The sequence below is a fragment of the Lemur catta genome, chromosome 6 (genome assembly GCF_020740605.2).
Source record: "Lemur catta isolate mLemCat1 chromosome 6, mLemCat1.pri, whole genome shotgun sequence".
NCBI lineage: Eukaryota > Metazoa > Chordata > Mammalia > Primates > Lemuridae > Lemur > Lemur catta.
In genome coordinates, this window is record NC_059133.1 from 91,680,027 (window position 1) to 91,700,213 (window position 20,187).

Sequence of the window (20,187 nt, forward strand, 5' to 3'; positions counted from 1 at the left end):
GCGATGGCGCCCAGGCAGAGTGAGAACATCCCTGCGGGGGTGGGACAGTGTTCCTGCATGGCGAACCAGAGTCTGTGTGTGGCATGGGGGGTGTCCACAGTAGGGCCAGCCTGGTGTGGAATGTCAGAGCCTGAGAGGTAAAGGGGGCGTCTCTGTGGTGGGGTGGCCAGGTGCAGGGAGTCGGAGCTGCAGCAGGCTGAGGAGGGCATCCACGAATGAGGTCACCTTCTGTGGGGAGTCAGAGTCCCACGTGGGTGAGGAGGGGTCCTCGTGGAGGGGCTGTCAGCATCTGGGAGGGGTGAGGAGGGATCCCATGCACAGTGTTGGCCCGGCGTGGGTTGGGACTCAGAGCCTAGGCAGGGTGGGCAGAGCATCCTTGCAGAGGGCAGACCCGGTGTGGGTTTCAGAGACCAAGCAGGATAAGGAGCGTCTCCGTGGGGGGGTAGCCCAGTGTGGGAGCCCAGAGCCTAGGTGGGGTAAGGTGGGCGTCCTTGCTGCGGGGTGGAGGCCCTGACATGGGGCGTCAGAGCCCAAGCAGGACACAGACAGTGTCTATGCAGAGGGTGGGCCTGTGGGTTTCAGAGACTGAGCAGGACAGAGCGGCTGTCCACGTGCTGGGATGGCCCAGGGTGGGAGTCAGAGCCCTACAAGGTGAGGAGGGCTTCCACCCAGGGGGGATCTTGTGTGGGGTGTTAGAGCCTACGGGAGTCTAAGTGGTGGCCAGGGGACCAGTGTGTGTGTGTGTGTGTGAGTGTGAGATTGTGTGGTGCAGGAGAAGGAAGGTCGGGGAGGTTAAAAGAAGAAGGATCACTGGGGGAGAGGTGAGGTCAGAGAATCCAGGTGTGAGCTGGGAGCAGGTCTGTGGAAAGACTCCACATGATGGATTTGGAAAAAGCCATATTTAGCACTCTGTTTAAGTTTATCCCCTTCAATAACGTGACCCCATTTAATTATCCTAACTGTTAAAACAGTCATAGGTACCTGGGTACCCTTTTGCTGTGGTGGTCTGAGGACTAAAAGGCTAGAGAAGTGTGCGGTAAGAGCTGGCCCCGTCCTCCGACATCCAGCAAAGCGAGCTACTCTGCAGAGGGCTGGAGGTGACACGCAGCACAATGACCAGAGACTCCAGTGGAGTTAGTTACAAACGAGGAGGAGGGAAAGCCCAGTGCAGGGAGGAGCAGCTTCCGAAGCCACAGGATTGAAGCTTTGCCTTCCCCACTGTGCCGGAGAAGGCCAAGCCTTGAAGGTGGGGAGGCTGACATGTGAGTTTTTTGTTGTTGATCCTCTCAGACTATGGTACCAAGAATTTACCTGATCAGGCAAAAATGACGAGATGAATGCAACACTCAGGTTGTGGGGTTTTTTTTTGTTGTTGTTGTTCTTTTTTTTTTGAGACAGTCTTGCTCTTTTGCCCTGGCTAGAGTGCCATGGCATCAGCCTAGCTCACAGCAACCTCAAACTCCTGGGCTCCAGTGATCCTCCTGCCTCAGCCTCCCAAGTAGCTGGGACCACAGGCATGCGCCACCATGCCCGGCTAATTTTTTCTATATATATATTTTTAGTTGTCCAGCTAATTTCTTTCTATTTTTTTAGTAGAGACGGGGGTCTCACTCTTGCTCAGGCTGGTCTCGAACTCCTGACCTGGAGCGATCCTCCCTCCTCGGCCTCCCAGAGTGCTAGGATTACAGGCGTGAGCCACCGCGCCCGGCCTGTTCAGGCTGTTGATCCGTGAGTAATTACGTCCGCATGTGGGAGGAAGCACACGAATTTTATTTTTTCTGGTGAGTTCAGTGAACACAGTTCTCAGGAAAGACTTCTCTAATTGCTTGGTTCCTCTTTTCCTTTCCTTCCCGTTTCTTTCCTCCAGGCTTTGAGTTCCCGCTTCTGTACGTTTGCCAGCGCCTGTCTCAGCTGTGGCTCCCACCGCGCTGATCCCGAGGACGGGGCCTCTGCGGACGGCGTGGCCCCCACGCCGCAGTTCCGGTTCTCACGAGATCCCGGTCGGGGTACTCACATGTCTGCTGCCCCTGCTCGCACCAAGTTGAGTGACAGGAAAGAGATAATTTATCACCATGTTTGGTTCTCATTTATAAGAGGTTTTAAGGAAGAGATGAAACAGATTTTCTGATGAAAGCAGAAGGTCTCTTCTGAACATGGCTTTGGAAATCACTTCTGCTCAAGTGAGGTTCAAAAATGGATCCAACTCCTCAGGCACCAACTCAGAGTCTCCTGCAGGTAACAACCATTTTCTGGTGGTCAGAATTAATGGGATGAAGGATGAAGAGAGGGATGGTAAACAAGGCATAGGTGATGTCAGTTGCTGGTTCTCTGGCCGTGTTTGGGAAACACAGGAGTCCCAGAAGATTGAGTTGCCTGTAGGTAAGCATTAAGGGATTGTACAGATTTTATGATGCTGTCTTTAGCTCTAACTCTGCTGACTATAAGAAAACTTAGGTGTGAGAAATCAGCTATAGTCCTAAGCTAATGCTGAGAAGTTGTGGTCCTGTGTTGAGGTTAAGGCTGAGTTAGTCTGGGGTTGAGAGACCGAATACAGCTTCTGAAACCATGAGCCCAGATGCTGGGGTTACTGATGCATTTGTGGGATTTGTGTTTTGGTTAGAGGGGAAGAGTGTGGGTGGACAGTAAGGAGAGTGTATTTGTTAGTAGTGGAGTGGAACAAAAGGCCATTGCAAATGAAAGACTAGAAAGTCTTAAAAAGAAAGTTCCTTAAATCTCCAGGGAAATTTTTCTGAAATCAGAAAATCTATTGCATGTTGCATCTCTGAGACAGACTCAATTAAGTTTGGGAGTAGATAAAAGGCAGTTTGGGTGGCATGTGTGAGATCTCAGATAGAGAAGAGAGAAAAAAATGCATACGGAGTACAAGACGCTATCGGAGGGAGGGAGTCAGGACTTCTCACGCTTTCTAGAACGCCTCTGTGGAAGTATGGAGAGTGCTCAGGAAAATTGTTTTTTTCTTCTTAAAAACTTTGTATAATTTCTTTCTTTCTTTTCTTTTTTTTTTTTTTTTTTGAGACAGAGTCTCGCTCTTTTGCCCGGGCTAGAGTGAGTGCCATGGCGTCAGCCTAACTCACAGCAACCTCAAACTCCTGGGCTCAAACAATTCTCCTGCCTCAGCCTCCCAAGTAGCTGGGACTACAGGCATGCACCACCATGCCTGGCTAATTTTTTCTATATATTTTTAGTTGTCCAGATAATTTCTTTCTATTTTTTAGTAGAGACGGGGTCTCGCTCTTGCTCAGGCTGGTCTCGAAGTCCTGATCTCAAATGATCCTCCCTCCTTGGCCTCCCAGAGTGCTGGGATTATAGGCGTGAGCAACCATGCCCGGCCTAATTACTTTATTATATAAGTAATAATGATTTTTATAGAAAAAGTTAACCAGGGGTACACAGAGATTTAAATTATACTTTTACCATCTAGAGAAAACCATAATTTGCATTTTAGTGTATATCCTTCCACATGAGAATATACACAAATATGTTTGTGTATTTTTCTAAAAATGAAATCATATTATATAGTACTGAGAGTCCCCTCATACTTGACAACATATCATAACGTTAGGAATTCCTGATTACGACATGGTGAGTAAAAAGGCTGACCTCATCCTGAATATGTGATGAGGGATGATTATGAGGATTTATCTGCTATAGCATTTTTAAAAGTAAAGTTGGAAACATTCTGGAAGATTATTTAAATATATGATGAAATGCTATTCAACCATGATAAAAAGTGTTAAAGAAGAAAATCTGGTGTGAAGGATGTTCATGATATAGTGTAAAAGACAGTAGTAGGTCAGAAACCAGTATATATGATGTATCAATCATGCCAAAATGTACATATATGTGCATTTTAAAAATTGCTGGTGGGATATATAGCAAATTATTAATAAAACAGTTATCTTCAATGGTAGGAATTTCTGCTTCTATAGATTTTCTAAAGTTTCTACAATGAACATTATCATTTCCTTTCTGTTCCTATTCTCATATTATTTCAAGTGTCATACCATTGTAATTGTGAGTCATCCAACAAAAAGGAGAAGAAAAAGAGGAGGAGGAAGAGGAAGTAAGGACAGAATTTATTGTTGATCAAAAAAAACTCATTTGGTTTCTCTTTCAGCTCCCAAGGAAAGGACCACCCCTCACAAAAGTAATCCCGGTTTTCCCAAGCTGTTTTGGGCCTCATTGCTGATACTTTTCCTGCTATTGAAAATCTCATTCTTTATTGCTTTTATCAGTAAGTATGCCAACTAAATCAATAAGCAATGTCTGCCGTACACAAAGAGAAGGTCTGTGTTAGAAACTGACATTTGAAAATGAGTTTATCTAGAAATCTGAAATAAAATTTTCTCTAGGGAGACATAATTCATGGGAATCCACTGAGAATTTTATTCTTTATTTGGATTTAGTTACTTTCCTGTAAAAGGAATGGAATTCATTCTCCTTAGGGAAATTGAAGAGTAAATGTGCATGTGTGTGTGTGTGTGTGTGTGTGTGTGTATTGTACAGTGAAATCTCTGGGGTCTCTATACCAGACACCATATAAGGGAGGACAAATCTGTATTTTCTCAGCAGTGTTTATAAGGCCAGTCCTACTTGCATGCACACTTATATTTTGGGATGCGCAGGTGGACAAGAAAGAGATGGGAAAAAGTATTTCCAGAAGAGTTCTCCACTGAACTTCACTCTAATTATTTCTGTCCTGCCCAAGACTGTGTGAGATCTAAAAGCCAATTTAGCAAAATAGGTGGATTGCTGCATATCTTTGGCTTTTAGAACTTATCAAAATTTTAAAAGGTATAAAACTAGTACATATTTGGGTAGATATTTTATTCATTCATCTGGTCATTCAGTAAGTAGCAATGGCCATCTGCTATATGTCAGACCCCATCCAGACAGAGAGTCTAGACAGAGCCGCAGCCCCTGGTTTCAAGAAATGTAGAGAACGGTCCAATGAACCAGTGGTTACGACAGTGTATGGTCACTGTTGTGCAGGTAAGGTGTACGCACAGGAAGCTCAGACAGGCTTCCCAGGGGAGGTGACATTTAGGGCTGTGTCTCCCAAGAATGACATGGAGATATGAGAGAGCACGGAATTTGGCGAACTGTCAGTATACATGACTGGAACATATGGAACTAAGAAGCGAAGCTGTAGGTGGGAGAGAGAAACAGAACTCGGATCATGAAGAGTGCTGTACACCATTATAAAGAATTTGGACTTTTTCCCCTAAAGATTGTTTTATCAATTGTCTTTTGCTGCTTATTAAACCAATCTAAAACTTAGTGGATTAAAACAGCAACTGTTTATTTAGCTCCTAATTCTGCAGCGTGGCAAGTTAGACTGGTGCCAGTTGGGCGAGTCCTCTGGTCCTGCCTTGCCTCACTCGTGCACATGTCGTCGGGTGCCCCTCACGGCAACCTGCCTTCTGAGGAAGGGGATGTCGGTGGAATGACAGAAGCAATTTGGCTACGTTGCTCTCATCATTTATGAGACTAGCCTGAGTTTGTTCACATGGCAACTTTCAGACTTCCAAGACTGAGAGCGAAGTAAGCAAGTCCTATTGAAGTCTCAGCTTGGGCCTAGCTCAGATTGCTTCTGCGCATTCTGTTGGCCAGAGGAAGTCTTAAAAGCAGCCTGATTCCAGTGGTGGAGAAACAGACCCTATTTCTTTTCTTTATTTGTATTTATTTTTATTTTTATTTTTTTGAGACAGAGTCTTACTGTGTTGCCCAGGCTGGAGTGCAGTGGCATGATCACAGGTCACTGCAACCTAAAACTCCTGGGCTCAAGCGATTTTCCTGCCTTGGCCACCCAAAGTGCTGGGATTACAGGCGTGAGCCACTATGCCTGGCCAGACCCCATTTCTTGATTGAAGAAGTTGCAAAATCACATTGCAAAGCAGTGTGGATATAGGGAAGGTTAAAAATTGTGGCCCAATGCAATGTGTTACAGTCATGGAGAGACTTTGTAGAATTTTAAGCAGGGAATTGGTATAATCAAATTTGGCTTTTGAAAATACACTTTGTACAGAGGTGTGAAGAATGGGTATATGAGGAAAAAAATTGGAGGCAGAGAGAGAATTTAGAAAGCTAATTCATAAATCCAGTCGAGAAATAGTGAGAGCCTGATCCATGGCTAGAGTTAGTGAAGAAAGGAGGTAGCTTTGAATGATAAAAGAGGTAGAAGCTTGATGAATATCTCGATCTGGGGAATAAGGGACCCAGAGAAGTAAAATGTGGTTCCAATAGTGTGACTTGGTAAACTCAGAAATCATGAAGTTTTTCAAAGAGGTAGACAATATAGGCTGAGTAGCAAGTTTGAGTTGGAAGATGACGATTTAAGTTTTGGACATGTTGAGTTTCATATAACTGTGGGACCCCCAGATGGACATGTCTAGTGGGAGAGACATTTGTCTGGACTACAGGAGAGAGGTCTGAGCTTTGGATGTCATTCACATAGACATGGCAGGTGATGCCATGGGGATATATGACATCACTTAGAGAACTTAGTATGAGAAGGAGGGATGAAGATGGAACTCTGGGAAATGTCACATTGTAAAAGAAGTGGATGGAAGAAGAGAAGCTTATAAAAAAGTATAAGAAGCAGTAGCAGGAAAAGAAAGGCAAAAACAGCAGAGTAGTGTCCTAAGAACTAAGAGGGAGGAGAATTCTGGTCAAATATTTAAGGAGGTCAAATAGGAAGATGGCTAATATGTGGGCCTAGCATGTTGCTGATAATCCATTTCAAGGATGGTGTTAGTGAAGCAGTGGAAGCAAAAGTCAGAATGTGGTGAGTCAAGGAGCAAATGAAAGATAAGGAGGAAAGAGAGAAAATTCAGTTCCTAGAGGAATAGGTGGGTTAGTTTTAAATTGGGAGAGATATGAGAGGGTTGGTATGCTGAGGAGAAGCAGCTGGTTGCAATGGAGAGAATAAAGGAAAGAAGAGGAAGAAAATTATGTTCCCTTGAACATTTTCCATGTTGGTTTTTTTCAAATTCTCCATTCTCCAGAATCACCCAGAACTTTTCAGAGTTAGCTAATTCTTCTCCACCCCACCCCTGCAAAGTCCCAGGCTGTGCACATCCTTGAACACAAGCGTCTATCTGCCCTCCCCTCCTCCCCACTCCCAAGGTTTAGCCTCTGCAGGCATCTCACGTTGAGTATTGAAGGAGCATGTGGAGAAGTCCCCGTAGACCCATTGTGATGGAGCTGTTGTGTCCTCTTCCAACTGCTGATCTTTCAGCTATTCCTGGAGATCTACGGTTTCAAAACAGGAAATCTTTTCCAGTCAGGATCCATCTACTCAAGTAATTGGGCATTTGTAGATTTTGTTTCTATAAAGAATGTAAGAAAGTAACAATAAAGTTAAAGTCACAGTGCAACCAGGAAAATGAATGTCTTTGTTCTCTTTTCTAGTTTTCTTTCAAAAATGTTCTCAGCTTCTTGAAGAAAAAACTACTACAAAAGAGCCGATTCACACAACATTGGAGTGTGTGAAAAAAAATGTGACCATGGCAGGTAAAAATGAATATGCCTAGAGTTCAGTTGCTGACTATACTACGTAAGGATCCCAAAGCAATATTTCTGTTATGGTCTGAGACGCGAGAAATGACCACCTAAAGACCAAATTGAGCCAAACCAGGAGTCTTTATTAGCTGGCCAGCGACTACTCTCTGCACCGCCCAAAGGCAGCACAGAAAGCAGCCCTGAGCCTTTGAAACAGAAAGTTTTTATATTGTAAGTTTGTGGGTGGATAATTACTAAGACAGAGCAAGCATGTGTACAAAAAGCCTTGAGTAAGCATTATATCATTTTCTTATCTTTGGAGTAACAGGATCTGGGCAGTTTGGGCTCTGGGCCATATCTTGTTCATGCAAAACATGAGTGTCATAGCTTCATGCAAAACGTGGGGGCTGTAATCATTTTACGCAGAACATGGGTTGTTGTAGTCACTTAGGAATTTCTGTGTTGGGGGTACTATCTTGAGTAAGCAGGAGCAAGAAGGTAGGTTTACAGAAGCAGAATGGCAGATTAATGATTTTTCAGTGAGAAACTCAGACTGTAACATTCCCCACTGGTTTTTAGGAGGAATCAAATCATTGATTTTTAGGAGGAATCAAATCATTAACATCACAAACATGTTGATAGTGAGTTTGGAGGACCATAAGTTTGATAGTTTGAACTCTTTGTTTAACATAAGAAATTAGACTGTTTATGATGCAGGGGCCAAGGAGCAGCGTCAACAGAATGGGAATAACTGGTTTTGTTATGGCTGACAAAAGTGTTGTCGTCTACGAGGATTAGGAATGCTAGAGATGACAAGTGTTTTTAAACTGACCTCCCCCCTTTTTTTGGTGTTTATAGCACTGTCAAATATATCAATATATATTGTTAAAAATGATTTCACAATCTATTCTAGCATTTTTCTGGCTATCTGTACCACCCTGCCCTTCACATAAATGTTTTAAGTAAATAAGGTGCTTAGCTTATGTCTAAGGATTTATCTTTTAAGTACGGAGTGGAATTTTGTGTTTAAAGGGCAGTCTTTCCTCCCAGCCTGAGAAGAGGGGGAAGAGGCCACTCAGAGATATGTCTTCAGAGGCAGCAGAGGGGCAGGGAGCTTGGACAGGCTCTAGCCCAGCCTTTGCTAAGGCTCTCCGGGCCTGTCTAATTATGACAGTGTCATTTATTGTCTTTGTAAGCACCTAAGTGTAGTTTATAGGCTGATGGGGGGTGTTGTCTGCTGGATTAAAATGGATAACTAGGAGGAACCAGAGGAGTCTCTGGAAAGTCTTATCTTTAGTGGGTCCTCAGTGGGGCGGGAGATCCATTTCTCAGGGAGTTGATCTGGGGTTGCCTTTTGGTCTGCGTGTGGTGGATCCAGTGATGCTTTCCGGCAACCTTCACGGCTGTTGGCATGGTGAGGATCACTGGCAGGGGTCCAGTCCACCTGGCCTCTAGGCTGGCAGGCTGAACTTTTCTTATCTAGACGAGGTCTCCAGGCTGTACCTGAAACAGAGCTTTCTTGGGAGTGGGGTCAGTCGGCTGAACATGATTTTACATATGGTTGTTTTCAACATACAGAATGTATTTGATTTTTAGTAGGGCAAAGGGAAGGAAGCTTATCCCGTCTGCGCCAGTCTCCTGCTTTACTTTGTTTAATGTTTTTAAAGTTTTATTTATCCTTTTTATCTGTCCTGAACTCTGAGGTCTATAAGCACGGTGTAATTTAATAATTGAGTTGTTTGGGCGATGAACGTCAGGCCATTGTCGGACCCCAATGCAAGTGGGAGGCCACATCTGGGAGCAATTTCAGTCATTAACTTCTTTGCAACTACCTGTGTTGTCTCTGACTTCATAGGAAAAGTTTTTGCCCATCTAGAGAAGGTGTCAATGAATATAAGCAAGTAGTGATATCTGTGTTTGTCTAGTTTTACTTTTGTAAAGTCCACTTTCCACTGTTCCCCGGGGCTTGTCCCCTTAACCTGGTCCTGAAGGGGGATTAGTCCCTTCACCTGAATTGACTTGTGCACAGGCGAGGCATCTCGCTGTTACCTGCTGGGCCATCTGATGTAGCTGAGGAATGTAGTAGTCCCTCTGGAGAAGTTCGGTCAACTTGGTGCTGCCAAGGTGGGTGTTCTGATATATTTGCTTGATTAGGTCTCATCCTAGGTGTTCAGGGATTAAGACCCTATTGTCCGGGAGGATTTTCCAACCTCCTGAATCAGTTTTAGTCTTCAGGGCTTTTTTTTTTTTGTCTTTTTTTTTTTTTTAATTTCAGCTCATTATGGGGGTACAAAAGTTCAGGTTATATATATTGCCCATGCTCCCCCATCCCCCCGAGTCTGAGCTTCAAGCATGTCCATTCCAAAATAAGCACCACACGTACTCACCAGGGCTTTTCTTAATTTAACTTTCTCTTTGGTGTAGTTTGGAGAGTTTGGCAGGAGCTGTTCTGGCAGAACAGGGAGAATTTGGAGAGGCCCCAATGGTTTTTGCACAACTTTTCTTGTTGTCGTGTCACCAAAAGCATTGTCTCTTGTCACTGGGGAGTCAGTCCTTTCTCTTGGTAAAGTGTCCTATGTACATGTGCCTTTGTAAAGGCTCTCTCTCGTCTTGGGGTCTGGGTCAGGGCTATGAGTTCAGCCTTCTGGGCTGAGGTTTCATATCCGAGAGCCTGTGCCCAGATAATCTGGCCTGCAGTTATGACAGCCACCCCTGCATACCTGACTCCTTCTGAGATGTAGATACTCCCATCTGTGTATAATTCTTTGTTGGGGTCCGGCCACGGGCAGTCAGTGAGGTCAGCTCTCAGGTTGGTAAGAGACTCCAGCATTTTGAGACAGTCATGGAGTGGCTCTGACGGCTCATCATCCAGGAGCAGGGTGGCAGGGTTGAGAGAGGCTGTCTTTAGGAACTGGATTCTGGGGGAGTCTAGCAACAGCACCTGATATTGGGTTATATGTGAGTTGGAAAGCCATCTTTCAGGGGGGCTTTTTAGTAGAGCCTCCACCGAGTGGGGGGGGCAATTATATACAAGTCCTGCCCCAAAATGAGCTTGGAGGCTTCCTTTGTCAAGACAGTGGTCACAGCAGTGGTCCACAAGCAGCCTGGCCATCCAGATGCTACGGGATCCAGCCTTTTAGACAGGTATGCAACCAGTCTGTTCCAGGGTCCTAGTTTTTGAGTTAGGACCCCTTTAGCTATCCCTCAGTTTTCAGCAACATATAACTGGAAAGGCTTGGTCAAACCGGGCGAGGCCAGTGCAGGGGCACTCACAGGCGTCTGTTTGAGGCTCTTGAAGGCTTTAGCCTCATTTTCAGTCGAGATCAGAGCATCCCTCTTTCCCCCTATGCTAGCATACAGGGGTTTTGTTATCTCAGCAAACTCAGGGACCCAGAGTCTGCAGTACCTCACTGCCCCCAGGAACCCTCGTGTTTGTCTCTTAGTTTGGGGCTGGGGGACCTTTAGGATAGCTTTAATTTTACTGGTGGAGAGGATTTGTTTGCCTTTTTTAGTTTGTACCTTAGGTAGGTTGCTGTCTGGATACAAAGCTGAGCCTTTTTAGCCAGAACATGGTAGTCCACCTGAGCTAATTCTGTTAGCAGGTCCTCAGTAGCCCTTTTATATGTGGCTTGGTCCTTGGTGGCTCCAGTGTCAATCAGAAACTCTATAGGTTTGTCCCCCATATTCAGAGTTACCTTGGGCTCCTGGGGGCTTATCAGAATGGAGCCACGGCCCCATCAGTCTGTGACCTCCATGAGGACCGGCACAGGCTTAGCCACCCCCTGCTTTCGGTGAGGACATTCGTTTTTCCAGTGACCGTGTTCTTTGCAGTAGGCACCCTGGTCACGGCTTAGGCTGGTCTTCCTCCTTCTAGTATCTTCTCTGATCTTTTGGGCCTCTCGCCTTTTTCAGTTTTATATTGCTCTTGTTTTACCATAGCAGATACTAGAATTTTAGCCATCCTTTTAGACTGGGCAGTCGCAGGATCCTCTCTGTTGTTATAAATCTTCAGGGCAATTTCTATTAACTCAGACAGCAATTTTTTCCTCAAATCTTTCTAATTTCTGCAGCTTTCTACTAATGTCAGGGGCCGACTGAGTGGCAAAGGCAATATTAATGGCACGTCTATTCTCTGGTGGCTCTGGGTCTATGGGCGTATACAGGTGGTAAGCTTTAAAAAAGACGTTCTAGAAACACTGCCGGGGACTCGTTAGGTCCCTGTATGGTCTCGCTTACCTTGGACAGATTAGTCAGCTTTTTAGCCACAGCCCGTATGTCTCCTAGCAGAGTCTGGTGATACCGATCGAGAGCCTCCTTACCTCATTCTTCATTTGGTTCCCAGTCTGGGTGCATGGTGGGGAAGGCAAACACAGGTTGCCCGTCAGGGCCAGGAATTGTCTATGGATGACAAAACTCTTAGAATAGCCATGGGTAGGGAGACAATTGACAAAGTTGGTTAATTTTATGGCAGAACAACATAACATAATAACTATTATTACTGATAATATATATGAAGATATATCAATATTTTACAATTTAGAACATATATTAATAACATGTTTATGTAAATATAATCCCAAGAAAGTTAACACAATTTCTTATTTGACAATGCTTTCTCTATAGTTTTAACATACCAAACAAGCCCAATATGTCTTTCTTAAACTTTCAGTGGCCTTAATATTTTTAGAAAACCAAATTTTTAAAAAAATTGTAACCAATTGGATCACATACAAAATTTCTTCATAAATCCCCTTTCATGAACTTTATCTCAACTTGCACAGACCAGCTACAACATACTTAAAACTTTCTGTTTTGCCTTAACTTTCATTTTAGAACAAAAGTTTACCATACAAGATCCTTTCTCATACAATATCATTCTCCTCTCTGTTTAACCTTTCTTACCAAAAATATGTTTATATACTCATAGCCTTTTTACATCTCTTTCTCTTACTTCACTGATTATTTCTATCTTGTTTTTATTTTCTTTCTAAATCTATATTTTGAATCAACCTTTAAATAACCTCTGAATTAGACAAAATTCAATATCTAAGCGGACCATGTTTGACACAAGACTGGGACTGGTCCATACTGATGACAAAAGAACTACCTTTTATGAGGCACAAGGACAAAGACAGACAGCACAAGGAGACAGACCAGAACAAACAGAAACACAATTGGCCAATATCACTCAAAAGAATTCCACAAAGACAGAGACAGACAGTATCATTCTTGACTGCGCTGTGCCTGGCTGATGGCAGTGGAGGGACAGGTTGGGCAGCCCTGGGGTCAGCCTTATTCTTACTTTAGATGGCGACGTGATTTTACATTTTAGACACACAATTTCACACTTACAAATAATTAAGATGCAATCCAAGAGAGACACCAAAGCCCCAACAGGACCAACAACCCAAAAGTGCCAATGGTGATATATTAGACTGGTTCTGTACTAACCACCCAGAAGCCAGAATACCAGGAAATCAGAACCAGAATTTCCACCAAGTGGCCCTGGTCTCATCCCTCTTAGGTGCCTCCCACTCTTTGGAAAAAGAAAACCAGAAAACCAGAAATTTCAGCCACCTAAAAAGATCTGAAGACCACACACAGAGAAAGGGACAGACAGAAAGAGAGGCAGAGGGAGAGGGAGGCCTGGTTCTACCACCCCGGATGGCCTCAGGAAAAAGACAGATAGGAAACTGACAATCATGGATCCCAATGATAAACGCGCACCATTCTTTAAAGTTTGGAAATATAACCTAGGACCCAGATGACAGGTGAAACTGAAATGGAAATCGAAGCTGAGAGAAATGAAAGTAATAATCCGAAAGAAAGTACCAGGAATCTGACCAGGACTCGCAAGTTCTAGGTGACGCCTCACATCCCAGGACTTGCCTGAAGAAAAGGGAAACAGAATCGGATTCGAGAATCTGACCAGGACTCAGGAAAAGGGAAACAGAATCAGATTCCAAGAATCTGACCAGGACTCAGGAAAAGGGAAACAGAGTCAGATCCTGACAGTAAGTTCCAGGTGACGTCTCACCTCTTGGAACCTGCCTGAGGAGTGAAGCTGCATCTAGCCAATCTCCTGAGGCTCCAAGACAACTCCGAGCCAGAAACAGACCAGAAAAGAACTCACCGGTGAACAGAACCAGAAGACTCATCCAGAAGAATTTGCAGTTTTGAAGGTGTTGGGGGCCGGTGCGTTGTCAAGCCTCTGCCTGGGGCTGAGGAATGTCTCTCAGAGGCCTTCCCCTGGGCAAGACACTCGACTCCGAGCCTGGTCTCCAGGCAGAGGTGGTCACCAGGTGCCCTATATTAGGGCAGAATCTTGCTGGGGTCTCCAAATGTTATGGTCTGAGACGCGAGAAATGACCACCTAAAGACCGAATCGAGCCAAATCAGGAGTCTTTATTAGCTGGCCAGTGACTATCCTCTGTACCGCCCAAAGGCGGCACAGAAAGCAGCCCTGAGCCTTTGAAACAGAAAGTTTTTATATTGTAAATTTGTGGGTGGACAATCACTAAGACAGAGCAAGCACGTGTACAAAAACAAGCCTTGAGTAAGCATTACATCATTTTCTTATCTTTGGTGTAACAGGATCTGGGCAGTTTGGGCTGTGGGCCATATCCTGTTCATGCAAAACATGAGTGTCGTAATAGCTTCACACAAAACATGGGGGCTGTAATCTTACACAGAACATGGGTGTTGTAGTCACTTAGGAATTTCTGTGTTGGGGGTAGCAAGCAGAAGCAAGCAGGTTTACAGAAGCAGAATGGCAGATTACTGATTTTTCGGCACGAAACTCAGACTGTAACATGTCTCCCTCCTAGAATTTGTCTGAGGTTTTTCTAGTAATTAAAATGGGGTTACTGGTTTTTGTGAGGAAGATCACAGATGTAAAGTCCTACTTTCATCACATCATATCAAGGGTATATACTATCAAAATGATTTTTGACTGTCGATGTTGACCTTGATCACCTGGCCAAGGTAGTGTTTGTCAGGTTTCTCCACTATAAAGTTACTCTTATTTCTCCTTTCCATACTGTACTCTTTGCACAGCCCACACTTAAGGATAGAGGAGTTATGCTCCCCATTCATTAGGGTGGAGTATTGTGTTAGGGTTTTCCAGAGAAACAGAACCAATAGGAGGTATGTGTAGAATGACATTTATTCTTAAGGAATGGACTTGTGCAATTGCAAAGGCTTGAGAAGTTCAAAGTTTGATGGGGCAGCCAGCAGGCTGGAGACTCAGGAAAGAGTTGTGGTTTGAGTCCAAAGCAGTCAGTCTGCTGCAGAACCAGGAAGAGCCCGTGTTGCAGATGAAGCCCAAAGGCAGTCTGCTGGAGAATTTCCTCTTGCTCAGAGGGGTCCTCCTTTTGTTCTGTTCAGATCCACAACTGACGAGATGAGCTCCACTTACATTATGTAGCACAATTTCCTTTACTCAAATTTCAACAATTTAAATGTAAATCTCATTAAAAAAAAATCCTCACAGAAACATCTACAATGTTCAACCAAATATCTGGGCACTATGGCCCAGACAGGTTGACACATAAAATTACCCATCACTGGTATCTATATGATTTATTTGAAATTCTTGTGCATTTGAGAGTTGTCTCTTCTATCCCATTTATTAACTTATCCAATCGTTTGTTTATATCTGCATTTACTTATGGTTACTAGTTTAAAATTTTAGATTATAATCCTATAGTACTTTATTTATTTTGTGGTTCCAGCTGTTTTTTCACTTGGTTTCCATGGCCTTTTTTTTTTTTTTCTTAAAAAGGGTCTCATTCTGTCCCGCAGAGTGGGGTGCAGTGGTGTGATCACAGCTCATTGCAACCTCCAACTCCTGGGCTCAAGTGATCCTCCTGCCTCAGCCTCCCAAGTAATTGGGACTACAGGGGTCTACCACCATGCTTGTAGTCTAAATTTTTTGTAGAGATGAGGTCTTGCTACATAGCCCAGGCTGGTCTTGAACTCCTGGCCTCAAAGGGTCCTCCTGCCTTCGCCTCCCAAAGTGCTGGGATTACAGGCGTGAGCCGTATGCCAGGCCATCCTGTGACCCTTTGAAATAGCACCATCAATGTTGGTTTTTTTTTTTCCTACTTCCTTACCTTCTGGGACTACAAAATGCTTGGGACTCATTTCCCTATCCTAGAATCAGACATTTATTTGAGGAGCCTGATTCCTTTTATTGAAGAATAGCAATTTTGATAATTTGTATTTTCATTTTCATTCAGTTATGTATTTTTAAAAAATTTCCCCTGAGACTTCTTTGACCCATGGATTATTTGGAAGTGTGTTGTTTACTTTCTTTCTTTTATTATTTTCTAATTTGCTTCTATTGCGGTTGGAGAACACTTTCTCTATGATTTCAAAGATTTAAAGTTGTGGAGATTTGTTTTACGCCCCAGGATATGTTTTATCTTGACATATGCTCCACAGGCACTTGAAAAGAATGGGTATTATATTGTTGGGTAGAGTGTTCTATAAATGTTGATTAGATCCTGGTGGTGGATGATGTTTTTGAGTTCTTCTATATTCTTGCTGATTTTCTGTGTAGCTGTTCTACCAATTGTTGAGAGCAGGGTATTGATGTGCCCACCTATAATTGTGTAGTTGTCAAATCTATCATTTCAATTGTATCAGTTTTTGCTTTACACATTTGCAGGTCTGTTTGGTGTATACACATTTAGGATCACTATATGAGGCTCTATTTATCTTTTTTCTGTATATTTTGTTTCTGTTGTTCAGTTGGCAATTTCTAAGGTTTTGTCTTCCAATTCACTGTCAATCTGGGGTTGAGCCCATCCACTGAGACTTTTATTTTGGTTATTGTATTTTTCAATTGTAAAATTTCCATTTGTTTTTTCTTTATATCTCCTATTGATTTACTGAAGCGTCCCATTTTTTCATTTATTTCAAGCAAGTTTGTACCTTCTTGCATTTTTATCATGGCTGCTTTAAAATCTTTGTCAGATAATTGTAACATTTTTGTTATCTTGGTTGTTGGCATCCATTGATTATCATTTTTTATTACATCTGAGAACTTCCTGGTTCTTTGTATGAGTTATTCTCTATTGAATGTTGCACTTTTTGCAGTAGGTTCTCAGAGTCTGGATCTTATTTAAACATTATGTTTTAATTGGCTTTGGCCGATACCACTCCATAGTAGAAAGGGGGTCTTGCCCCATTATTGCCTGACTGAAGTAGACTTGGCTTCATTGACACCTGAGGAGTGGGCATCCTTGTTACACCTGGGTGGGGATGGGAGTTCTAGTTTCCGTGCGGTCTCCTTTGGTCCTTAATTTTAATAATACACACACTTTTAAAAGGGATTACTTATCTTGTATTTATTTGCCCCTTTTCCCCATACAGAGAAAGTCTGGAGCTGCTGCCCCAAGAACTGGAAGTCATTTAGTTCCAAATGCTACTTTATTGCTACTGACTCAAAATCTTGGAATGAGAGTGAGAAGAACTGCTCTAGAATGGAGGCTCACTTGCTGGTGATCAACACCAAGGATGAGCAGGTACTTTCTAATAGACAATGGAGTCGTGAGCCCTACGTGCTTTTTGTATGTCTCTCTTGGCTAAGGAGGTCTTTGTTATTTTGGGATATTTGTGCTGTGGCAGAGGGCTTTAATAAAATAGTTAGGAAAGACCCCTAAGTCTTTATGTTTCATATCTTCTCCTGCTTCAAGAAAACTAATCAAAAGAAATCATGGCATTAAAAATATAACATATGGCGATAGAATTGAAGGATGAAAATGTTTCATCCTGAACTATCAGTTGTTATTCTAATGTGTAATTGTTTTATACATCATTAACTAACAGAGAAGAGGTATTAAGTTGAATAGGGAAATAATGCTAAATCATTACCAATCACAATAAACAATCAGGAGTGAAATTAAAGAATCTCTGAAGTTATGAAAGGAGAATGACTAAATCCACCAAAATTTTCTCATGCACAAATTTGAAGATTGGCATCTCTTAGTGACAAAAAGAGGAGAAGTCAGTCTGAGATGAGAATTCATTATGCTCATGGGTAGAAATCTCTTCCCATATCTACAAAACATCACACTTACAAGTGGAGTCTTTGACCCTGCCATGCTCAGAAGGGGGAGACCTGCAGTCCTAGGATCCTCTCCTTTTCTCCTCATTTCTCTAAAGTCAGAAAGAACCCAGTTTAGGCTGAGTACTCTAAAGGCTGTGACTCCTTTCTTTTCCTACCTCAGGATTTCATCACCCGGAATCTAGATAAACAGTCTGCTTATTTTGTGGGGCTGTCAGATCCGGAGGGTCAGGGACGTTGGCAATGGGTCGATCAGACGCCATACAACAAAAGCACCACGTGAGTATAGAATTAGATAAAGGAGTCCTGGGTCCAACCTCATGCCGGGAGTTTGGGGTGTTCTGGCTATTGGCTGTGAAACTAGAATAGCTCACTCTTAACTCCTGGGCACTGGGTTAAATAATTTTATTATGTCTTTTAGTCATCACAAGAATCCGATGAGGCACCTGGTACTATTTTTCCCACTATAGAGATGAGGAAATTGAGTTTGGAGAGTGTAGAAAATTCAGCTAAGGCCACCAACAGTGTCAACAATGGTCCTCAAATCCAGGTGGATTTTACTGTGCTTTTAACCAGTATATTTATATCTTTAAATATAATACAAATTCATGTTGATTAAGATCATAACTAACTATTAAAGTTTTCATATTTCTCATAAAGCAAAAATGCTAAATTTTGATCGTCTTATAATATCTCATACTGATGTAATTCTTTAAAAACTCAAGTACTTCAGTAGATGACCACCTTTGATCCTCATGTCTACTGTGTGAAATATGCACTGATGTTGCTCTAGTCCCCATTTTTTATGTAGGAAAACTGAGAATCAGGGATATTAAATGACTTGCCCACAATAACAGGGATAGGTAGAAGGTACAGAGATTTTTACCAGTTCTTCAGACTCCAAAAACAGTGCAATAAAAAAAGGAAAAAATTCTATTGATAAATGGGCCAGGGTGAAATAGTTTCATCATATAAGATTGACAGTGCCCCGGGAACAGGATATAAAGGTGGGCAAATACAAGACAGTCTCTGGGATATCTGCTGTGAGGATATTTAAAGCAATAAGGTGGAAAGTACTGAGTGATGTGGGCACAGTTTTCAAGGGAAACGCCAGAGATGCAGGTGGAGGAGAAAGTGTATGACGAGTGGGGAGGGTGGATTTGGACATGTCTGACCTTGACTTCTGTGAAGTTCATCCCCAGCCCCTCACCCCTTACTGTCTCTAACCTTTTTCAAAGCACTGTTTAAAGAAATGCCCTCATCCTTTTTCTCCCCTTCAGATTCTGGCATCCGGGTGAGCCCAGTAATGGCAATGAGCGTTGTGTTGTACTACAAACTCGCTCTTCATCATGGGGCTGGAATGACCTTCCTTGTGTTGAGTCTCAAAGGTCAGTTTGTGAGATGATGAAGATCTACTTATGAACTGAACATTCTCCATGGACGTGTGGTTGGATTGGCATCCATCATTATAGAGATAGATAATAAGCTCTTTATTTATGTGTAAGGGAGTTCCACAGAATTTTAGGCAGCCAGGCAGCTATTTCACTCATGACAGAACTGGTGCATACATTTATTCATTCATTCATAAAATGAGCATTTATTGGGCATTTTCATGTTCCAGAGACTATACTGGAGACCCCTTTTGTGTACACATGAAGGGAACATGAGCCTGTCTCCTAACTTCTGTCTGACTGCTTAGGGACTATTTACTGATATAATTATATGACGTGGTTTTTTTTCTACCTGTCTGAGTTTTCTCTTTTCCCCACCCATCTTTATGGATGTACAATTCACAAATAAAATTGTATATATTTAAGGTGTACAGTATGGTGATTTGACATACATATATCTTGTGAAATGATTACCACAATCAGTTAACATACCTATCACCTTATATAGTTACCAACTTATTTTGTGTGTAGTGGGAACATTTCAAATCTACTTCCTAAGCAAAGTTCAAGCATGCAACACAGTATTAACTATAGGCACCATGTTGTACATTAGATCTCCAGAAGTTATTTATCTTATAACTGAAAGTTGGTACTCTTTGATCAACATAGTCCCTTTTCCCCCACACCCCACCCCCTGGCAACCACCACTCTTTGTTTCTGTGAGATTGACTTCTTAAGATTCTACATATAGATCAGATCATACGGTGTTTGTCACCGTCTGACTTATTTCACTTAGCATAATGCCCTTCCGATTCATCTATGTTGTTGCAAATGGCAAGATTGCCTTCTTTTATGTCTGAATGATATTCCATTGTATATACATACCATATTTTCTTCATCCATTCATCCACTGGCTGACACTTAAGTTGTTTCCGTGTCTTAGCTATCGTGAATAACAGTGCAATAAACATGGAATTGTAATATATATTCTAGGAAATAATGAAAACAATCCCATTTCCAAAACTGTCGAAAGGAATAAAATACTTAGGAATAAATTTAACCAAAGAAGTGCAAGAGTAGTATGCTGAAAACTATAAAACATTGATGAAAAAAGTTGAAGACATGAAGCAATGGAAAGATATCCTGTGTTCATGTATTGAAAGAATTCAGATAGTTTAAATGTCCCTACTGGAATGACAT

The 20,187-nt window shown here is 42.6% G+C and overlaps 1 protein-coding gene and 1 long non-coding RNA gene across 5 annotated transcripts; one reads left to right on the forward strand and one right to left on the reverse strand.

The window, feature by feature from the left end:
* Positions 1-1,838: 1,838 nt before the first annotated feature.
* On the reverse strand, positions 1,839-13,904 carry LOC123640050. 4 transcript variants are annotated; one of them, XR_006735860.1, is made up of 4 exons: positions 13,658-13,904; positions 11,844-11,922; positions 7,174-7,352; positions 1,839-2,229 (listed from the first exon to the last, which is right to left on the reverse strand). It is a non-coding gene; the product is annotated as an uncharacterized LOC123640050 (long non-coding RNA). The 4 variants fall into 4 exon arrangements; XR_006735858.1 differs by having other exon boundaries at positions 1,839-2,373; XR_006735859.1 differs by having other exon boundaries at positions 1,839-2,373; positions 11,844-11,939.
* LOC123640049 (C-type lectin domain family 4 member A-like) lies at positions 1,852-19,385 on the forward strand. The gene is made up of 6 exons (XM_045554389.1): positions 1,852-2,235; positions 4,139-4,255; positions 7,435-7,536; positions 16,909-17,054; positions 17,760-17,875; positions 18,877-19,385. Exons 1-6 carry the CDS (start codon positions 2,154-2,156, stop codon positions 19,016-19,018), a joined length of 705 nt encoding a protein of 234 aa, XP_045410345.1. The 5' UTR covers positions 1,852-2,153; the 3' UTR covers positions 19,019-19,385.
* The last annotated feature ends 802 nt before the right edge of the window (positions 19,386-20,187 follow it).

What these genes read in the sequence shown, in the direction of transcription:
- LOC123640049 (XM_045554389.1), top strand. Translation starts at nt 2,154, where the DNA reads ATGGCTTTGGAAATCACTTCTGCTCAAGTGAGGTTCAAAAATGGATCC. An exon ending in AAAAAATGTGACCATGGCAG is followed by an intron (nt 7,537 to 16,908) that starts GTAAAAATGAAT and finishes ATACAGAGAAAG; the next exon opens with TCTGGAGCTGCTGCCCCAAG. An exon ending in TCAACACCAAGGATGAGCAG is followed by an intron (nt 17,055 to 17,759) that starts GTACTTTCTAAT and finishes TTCCTACCTCAG; the next exon opens with GATTTCATCACCCGGAATCT.